At 34.7% G+C, this 8,640-nt stretch overlaps 1 protein-coding gene across 3 annotated transcripts; it reads left to right on the top strand.

Annotated features, from left to right (window-relative positions):
- LOC18768803 lies at window positions 566–7,670 on the top strand. Of its 3 annotated transcripts, none has more exons than XM_007201176.2 (9): window positions 566–875; window positions 1,025–1,076; window positions 1,914–1,987; window positions 2,546–2,644; window positions 4,711–4,854; window positions 5,027–5,078; window positions 5,669–5,742; window positions 6,270–6,359; window positions 7,285–7,670. In XM_007201176.2, the coding sequence occupies exons 1-9, from the start codon at window positions 751–753 to the stop codon at window positions 7,316–7,318; spliced, it is 744 nt and encodes a 247-aa protein (XP_007201238.1). In that variant the 5' UTR covers window positions 566–750; the 3' UTR covers window positions 7,319–7,670. The 3 variants fall into 3 exon arrangements, with proteins under 3 accessions (XP_007201238.1, XP_020409434.1, XP_020409433.1); XM_020553845.1 differs by having other exon boundaries at window positions 633–875; window positions 7,290–7,670; XM_020553844.1 differs by lacking the exon at window positions 7,285–7,670 and adding an exon at window positions 7,158–7,278 and having other exon boundaries at window positions 633–875.

The raw sequence follows: 8,640 nt of genomic DNA, 5'->3' as shown, positions 1-8,640 counted from the left end.
CACTTTGTTGTGTCTATTTACACCGACATATAATTTGTTCATGGTAGGTTCCGATGATGAATTCTTTCATTAACTCACTCCATTGATAGCATAGTTTGATCAAATGCAATTGTGTAGTCATCATCTTAGTCTTGGACGATTGATAAATTTAGTATTATGCATAATAATATGGCACCAATAAATACTCTAGATAATATGTATATTTATTAAATAAGATTTAAAAATATAAGATTTATTTTAATATATAACTTTAAAAATTAAAAAATTAATTTTTTAGTCTGATGGAGCACCAAATATGGGTCATCACTATTTTGATAGTTCAATCTCCTAATCCGACGCAGCACCAACTATAGGACATCTCCTAGGGAATCCCAGACAGTCCTGAGAACTAGTAAAGTCCTTAAATTAGGGAATTTGATACCTCAATTTTCCTGATTTTTATATACATATTATTTAGTAAATTATGCACTTAAGTTGTCAAATAAGAGAATTGTTAATTTCTCATTTTAAATCCCTAACTTTTAGTTAAATTTCAAGTTATTTTTCCTTCTCCAAACCGACCAACCAAAATTACAACTTGGCCCTTCAGTTTTAGCGCCAACCTTCTACGTGGAACTCTGGGGTCCGTGCCTTTCTGCCTTCCTCCTTCACCACACGCACAGTCGCAGTTGAAAATTGTTCGCATTTGTCAGCTCTTTTCTTTTTATTCATCCCCAGAGTAAGAGCAGACCGATAGTGAAGGCGGTGGCAATGGCGAATTCATTGGTGATTGGTTTAAGAATTCTGTTTGCGGCTTTAGGCTGTGTGATGGTCTTCACTCTCACTTACACTCTCTCCACCGATGGTCTTCCTTTTCGCAAGGATCTTCTTACTCCGTACTCTCTCCCTCTCTAAACTTTTTTTGTGCCAACGTTGTTGTTTAAAGCTTCAATCTTTTCTTCTTCCTTCATCTTCTTTCTCGTTTTCGACTGCTATGGAGGTTTTGTTTTCTTTTAATCTTTTGAAATTTTGGAATTTGTTTCAGGTGGATGGCGGCAACCTTGGTTGATTTCTATATCAATGTTGTACCTTTGGCGGTACGAGCACAAACAAGTTTTTATGCTGATTTCTCACTTTCATTGAGAATTCTTCAAGTTTCGTCTTTGTATTTGCTTTGATAATTTTACTTGAGAATAAGTTTTCAATGTTCTTTCTTTTCAATCAATATCATACAATAGCTTTGTTCAAAATCCACAAAATCAATTATTGATTTTCTATGTGCAATAAAATGGTGTATTTTTTGCCTGTACTATGGATGTTAAACATGACTGAGGCACTTTAGTAGCTTGAAAATTGCAATCAGCTTTTGTTGTAATCCTATGCATTTCAAAGAGTTGATGTGGCTAGAATACACATTGCTTATCAACCAAGTATAGGATCCTAAGCTTTCCTTATAGGTTTATTTCTTTCATGAGGAATATGTCCTCATTAGTCTATACGAAAATTTCACAAAGGATGCTCTGGTGTTTGGGTTTGGACTTTTTGTTAAACTCTGCCCTCTTTGGTTACTCGTTTCAAGTCCAAGTGTTATCATGTCGCATCAGGAATGACTCCAAGCGTCTGTGTCTTTCTTTTACCTTACTTGGCCGTACTCTCTTCCCCTTATTTCTCAGGATTATGACCTTACAATGTTGTATTGTAATTTCATTTTGAGATGTTCAAACAGACTATTTGAATATGAAGATACTCCTATTACTGGCTATTTAGGTGCTTTAGGTGCACTTAAAATGATTTTATAAGTCCTTTCACTCAGATGTCTCTTGATTTACTTGTTATTTCATGTTGTATAGAGTTGAATGCACCTTCTGCAAACTGTTAGGTCTTATTAAATTAAATTTCACATGGGATTATATAAAATTTGTTTCTCATATCAGGTTTGGATTTCCTACAAGGAGTCAAACTGGATTAGTGCAACACTATGGGTAATTCTGCTAGCATGTTTAGGAAGGTTTGCTTTCTAGCCTCTCATAAATACCTATGTTCTTCATTCAGTGTGTGATTTGGGAGTTGAGAATCTATATATTTGAGGGAGTTAAATGATATGAAGGCTGTGTTTACTTTATTCCTCTTGAAATTATGTTGGGACTTCAACAGGTTTGTTTAAGTTTCTACTTTGCGCGTCATTTTTTTTCTGAAATTTTGCCTCCATAGATGAGTCTTTAGCAATGCTAAAGTTATGTACTTCTATTTTTTTGTTCTTTGCGTACATTATATATAGTTTTCTATTTTTCTGGTACTAATCATCTTTACATATTTGGTGCTTTCATTTATTTATCATTTCATGCAAATGATTAGTGTTCTAATTTGAGTGTGAAAGTTTGGTCTGAGTTTATAATATTCTTTTGACCCCTTGCGTTTGGTACTGCATTGGATGTGGCTGTTAATATTTGTGTGCTCTCTCCTGGGACACAATTTGTGCTAGAGAAACTTGTCGTTTGATCTGGTTCATTATACCTTTTAGTAGTTTGTTAATAATTGGTTTCTCTTTTTTGGGTTCTGTTTGTAGTATCACTACATGTGCCTACATTCTTTTACAATTCATGAAGCTATCGACTCAAGAATCGCAAGATCCCATGTACTATGTTCTGTTGCGACATTCAAACAAGTAGGTAAACTGAACTTCACCCATGCTCTCATGTTGGAATCAAATTCTTGTATAGAATCTATGATTATGGAAGATGTGCAGAAAGAATCGTGTCGATTAATCACATATTTTATGTAAATCCCATCTGGCTTTGTTAGGTGGAAAAACATTGCTCAGGCTAGGTTGTAGGTTTTTTAATTTCATTAATTCTGATATTTTTATTTATTATTTTTCCTAGAGGATTTGGATGTTTCAAGGTCCTGGGTTGTTAGTTCTAGCACGATCCAGTGTGCTCTATCAAGATTCAATTACTGTATTCTATTAAATTTGTCTTTTAATTGAATGTTCCTAAGTTTTTATCTGTGAGATAATTCAAATATGATGCAGTGGTTATCAATTAAAAATATAGAAGGAAACTGACAAGGAATTTTGACTTTATATTTAGGACCTCTGATATTTCTTTACTGTTGACTTAATTTAGTTTTCTTTTATGCGTACAAGCAACCCATTAGTGGTTTGTAGAATTTACACACACTGCAGAGCACAAAAATTATTTTATAGGAGAAAAGATCTTATATACCAAAAGGGATGGTTCAAATTTGTCTGTTTGACTGTAACAAGGTAGGTGATATGTTGAACCAAGAAGGATGTTCTAGTAGAGAAGGACATTCTGGGAAGAACAATGGCAGTGGAGGAAACAGATTTGTTTAGGTAACCATGGATGATTATCGAAAATTAGATTGGATAAGGAGAGAAAATAGTATTATTGAAGATGGTTGGGGTTTGTGAAGCTGTTGTGATACTAGCAACGGGCTGTAACTGATAGAAAGAAGGTGTGATATTGTGAAGAGGCTATTTGAGAAAGGAAAGGGATGCAAGTGAAAGGTGTTGTTGAATTTCTGCTGAGATTGGCACAGCAATACAAGAAAAGGCTGGCTGCATTTGAAGATGGGTTAGAATAGAAGTGGGTTGAGACAATAGAGGAGAGGAGAGACATTCTTGGATGGTTTCAATTTAGTCTGTGTGAATTAAATGCATGAGGTGATTTGTTTACAAGTTAACACTTCAAGAGGAATTTTACTTTACTTTAAACTAAGCAGTTCACAGTTGTGCTATATCTGATAATTGAGCTCTATATAATAATTGGGGTTTGCTATATAATGGTGGTTCACCATTGCATATGCATGTGTCAATTGTTAGAAAACAATCAATCACACAAGACACAAGATTTATGAGGTTCACCCCAAATTTTGCTACGTTCCCAACCCGCGATGACGACGACAATCCACTATAAAGATAGAAAAATTACAACGAAGAGGAGATAACCTCTTCCGCATACATTCACAAGTAATTTCACGCCTCTCAACCCTTCTCAATAGGGTGACCAAGTACACCCAAGAACTCACTCCCACACTCTTGAAGTTTCTCTCTCACTTCTCAATATGGGTCACAAAGTTATCTCGTTTGAAAAACAGTGTTCTTTACAAAAACTCCCTTCTGAAAGTTCAGGCAAGTTCCACCTCGCTTGAAAAAACAGAAAAACTAAAATTGCTTCTTATGTCTTATTTCTAGCCGCATTTCAACATCCATATACTAGAACTTTTACAGGTTTACTTAGCGAGACACACATGCACATACACACACAAATGCACGTCTTGTTATGCTTTAGGAAACTGCATATGCTGCTCCCTTTTGTGAATATGGTTGCTTTACTTCTGCTGGTTTTCATTTTCTCAGTCAGATAAAGCTCTACATGATACTGAGCTTAATCAGATAATGGTGGTTCAACAATGCATGTGTGCATATTACTAGAATTTGTAGAGGTTTTAATAGTGGGATGTGCGCACACACGCATCTTATGCTTTAGAAAACTGCATAGCTGCTTTTCATTTTATTGCACTAGATAAATTGTATCTTTCTTGCCATCTTTTTTCATTTTCCTCTATCATCCCCTTGAGTGGAGATGATGATAATGTTTGAGAAATTTTAAGTTAACTAGCAGTTAATGGAATAGAATGATATCATGCACATCTTTTAACTTGCCCTGTTCCAATAAAAACTGATCTTTGAGAAATGTTCTCATATAGGTATGATATGGAAAATAAGAATAAGCTTTCCCCTGTTTGGATTGCAAGAGTCCTTTTTAGTGCTTTGGGTCTTTTGATGCTGGGTACTCTGCTATACACACTCTTGACAGATGGTACTCCTTTTCGCACAGAGCTTTTGACTCCGTAAGTTTTTATTTACTTTTTCAGTCCTGTCTGATTTTCTTGTCTTGTGAATTTATTTACTCTGTAAGAGAATTTTGGTGTAGTAGTAAGCACTGTCTTAGTTACAAATTTTGATTGCGCTGTTCATTTATCAGTCATGTAATTAAAAGTTAGCTACTCTACATGTTTGCAGGTGGATGACAGCAACACTAATCGACTTTTATATCAATGTTGTTGCTCTATCAGTATGTCTTACGTACCCTTTATAGTTCTATAATACCTAATTATTCATGTTTCCAGTATCTTGCCAGAGGCTGGGGGAGTAAATAGAAATCGATAATCAATTAACTGAAATTGATTACCATTAAGTTGCATGTTAAATAAGAATTCCAATTGAGAAAACAACCAAGTCAGGGTGTGCTTCTGTTTAAGTAAGGTACCTTGAACTAATGAATGATTGGAGTCTTATAGTAGAATGTTCAAAAACATCCATATACCAACAATAAAAATGTCATTCAGGAATTTGTGTTATGTAGCAACTAAAATAAATATTCTAAAATTCGTGGCTGAGGGTTGCTGGTTGGCTCACTGATTTTTTTCCCCTCCCTTTTTCCAAGTTCATTTGTATACTTCGAAAATAGAAAGTAATGATCTATTTTGCTTAATGGTGATTTCCTGTAATCTAGTTTCTTCAACCTACCTAGGTTCTTAATCTTCTTTCTTCAGTTTTACTTGAAATCCTTGTGAGTAAGTAAAATTTGAACATTATCTGTGTGCATATGCGTTAATTTCGAATTAACAATCTTCTAATCTTCTTTGCTTGCATAAAAATCAGGTTTGGGTTGCCTACAAAGAATCAAGTTGGATTACTGCAGTCCTTTGGATAATCTTTCTGATATGTTTTGGCAGGTATCTCTCATGGCTTTAAACATCATATACTTTCTTATTATCTGTTGAGTAGACATCCATTTTCTGATATGATAACGCATCTGTAAATATTTGCTAGCTGCAGTATACAATTTATAGACAATCACTTGATCAACACACAATTGTTTGAATCAGATTATCTGTATGATCTGTATGATTTCAAGATCAAAACCTTTGGTTTATTGATATATTGTTTTTACAATGGGTATTCAGCAATGTTTTATAAGTGAGAAAAGCAAATTTTTTACTTTGAATTGTTGTGTAATTTTATGTTTCAGTTTTCAGTTTTCTTTAGTAATGATGCCATAATATATTGTAGATTGATGGTGAGCTAAAACGACAGAATTAAAAAATTGGTTTGGTTATAGAATTTGATAATAAGATGATATTTTGGGTGTGTATGTTTTATCATTTGAGGTCTAGAAACTCTTTTTATAACATCATGAGTCTGCTGCTAGCTCATTAGGGTCGATTATAATTGCCTGAACTTTATTGTCTCTACTTTCCAGCATTACCACATGTATCTACATTGTCCGGCAGCTGCTGGGGCTGGCATCCCAAGATCCAATCTACCTTGTTTTACTAAAAGGTGGTAGCAGGTAAGTCTACAGTTTTTTTTTTTTTTTCAAGTCTACTTCAATATTTTGTGTATCAGATAACTGTTGTTTAATTTTCAGAAAACAAATTTCAATTCACCTGTTCTGTTGTATTTATGATATGCTGTCTGAAATACTTAACTGGTTTGTTTGGAAGGGAGACTAAGTGGGCAATATATAAAGCTATTTGTTGAAACTTGAAACTACAGGAAACAAAATTTGGTATGCATAAAAGAAAATAAAAATAAAATGGGGTGAGAATAGTTGTTAAATTTGATTGGAAGTCTTTAACATATGTTGTTAATCAAAATTGTAAATGGGAGAAGTAATGAGTAAGCTAGTTTGTTCCTGCACACCAGGAACTTGGTTGAAGAAATCCATTAAACAATGATACTGGAAATATATTGATGGACTGATTAATGAGATACCCTGAAGAGAGTCTTCTAAAGAAACAATAGAAAGCAACATTGCTACAGTAGCAAGGAAGCTTGATCTTGCTGGGAGTCTCAATTCCTAGGAATAGTTGGGTCTTCTTTGATTTTCAAGAGTCGAACACAAAAGTTACGAAAAAGAAGGATATGAGTCTGTTCTTTTCTATCAGGATTGGTTTTTCTCATACATTTATTCAAGTTAGAAGTCTTTTCTGATTATGTAAAGATCATTTAGGAAAATGAAGTATTCTGGACGTGTATTAGTCTTGTGGTATTCTTGAATTGTTTGCTTTATCAATGGAGGTATGGAAATTTTTTTATTTTTTTATTTTTAAATGTCCTGTATGTCTTAGGATAAGTTTTGCATCAGCTTGCGTGTAGGATGTGTGAGCAAGAACATGGATACGAAGAACCAAAAAAAAGAAAGAAAAATGCAGATGTGAGGACCGAACAGTTCAATTGTGATGTAAAGTTTATTTTGTTGTTGTTTGTTGTAGGGCAGAAAGCAAATGTGAGGGAGTTTTGATATGAGGAGACCAAAATTTGAGGTTGATGTGCAATTCAAGACCTGTATAGCTTGTTCGAAGTGCTGCATCATTTGAAGGCATATAGTTTTCTTTATTTGGTCAAGGAGAGCAGTGGGGCAGTTCATTATAAACTCTCCGATCCATGCCACATGAGCAATCTCTTCATATATGATCCAGGTTCTTTACATGGATGCCAAATCTGTAAATTTCGGAATTGATCCATGGTATCACATTTCCATGAATGAACAAACACATAAAATATCGTAAATTACAGTCCGGCTCACTTAAGGACCTAAAAATGAGGTTTTTTATTTGGAAAATAAAAAATAAAAAATTGTTCTGTGAGCACCTATTTATCTAATGGCACATATAATTGGTAGTTTAAACCTTCCCTCATGCTCCCTGTTTTTACCCAAACAAACCTAATTACTCTAATTCGCAAAATAAGAAAGAAAAAAACAGAAAAAAGGGATTCATGTACGTTCAAACCTAATTATCTCATTCTTCCACCCAAGTCTTGACTCTCTACGTTCTCAATGGTAGGGCTCATCCCTGAACTAACCCTCCATCAAGCTTCAAAGACCCAAGAATTTGAAGGACACACTTGACCCTGTTGATCCCAGAGATTTTACGTTTGCAGATTCGTTCTTGGATTTTGATAGAGTCTATAGAGGATTGGTTATAGGATGCAGCAAACCCTGATATTGAAGAAACAGGGGAGGTCAAGGTTGAGGTGCTTTAAGAAGAGTATATTGGAGAGACAAATGGCGGTGAAGGCCAAATTCTTATTGTGTATGACCCAATTGATTGCGGGTCTGAACAGACTGTTGATGGGTCTATGCCAATTGGTTGTGTGGAGGATGACGAGTGTGAAATATCAGAAAATTTGAGTTGTTTTATTGAGGAAGAGCTGGGGAAGGTCACTTTGCTTGGAGGGTGCGATCAAAATTTGGTTCTTGATGGTGGAAGAATGCAGTACTATTTACAAGATAGAAACTTGTGTCTGCGTAGGAAGATTTATTCTTCACCTTATAAATCCAGGAAATCCTAACAATATAGGAAAGAAGTCCTAATTACGCAAGGAAAGTAAATACAACCTTGAATAAAATAGGAAACTAAAGTTTCCTGTTTGTAGAAGGGAAAGATCTCTATTTAAAGCCCACAACTCAAGGTTAATCCCACAACTTGCAAAGCTTTCCTTTGGAGATTCTTGAAACGTCAAATTAATCTCTCCTACTTTTTCTTGAAACGTCAAATGAAAATAATCGTGCCTTTTATGCTGCTGAAGATATCATCTCTTTTTATCTCAAACGCTGTCCTTCTTTC

The sequence above is a fragment of the Prunus persica genome, chromosome G8, assembly GCF_000346465.2.
Source record: "Prunus persica cultivar Lovell chromosome G8, Prunus_persica_NCBIv2, whole genome shotgun sequence".
Lineage (NCBI taxonomy): Eukaryota > Viridiplantae > Streptophyta > Magnoliopsida > Rosales > Rosaceae > Prunus > Prunus persica.
This window is presented reverse-complemented; position numbering and strand designations above follow the sequence as displayed.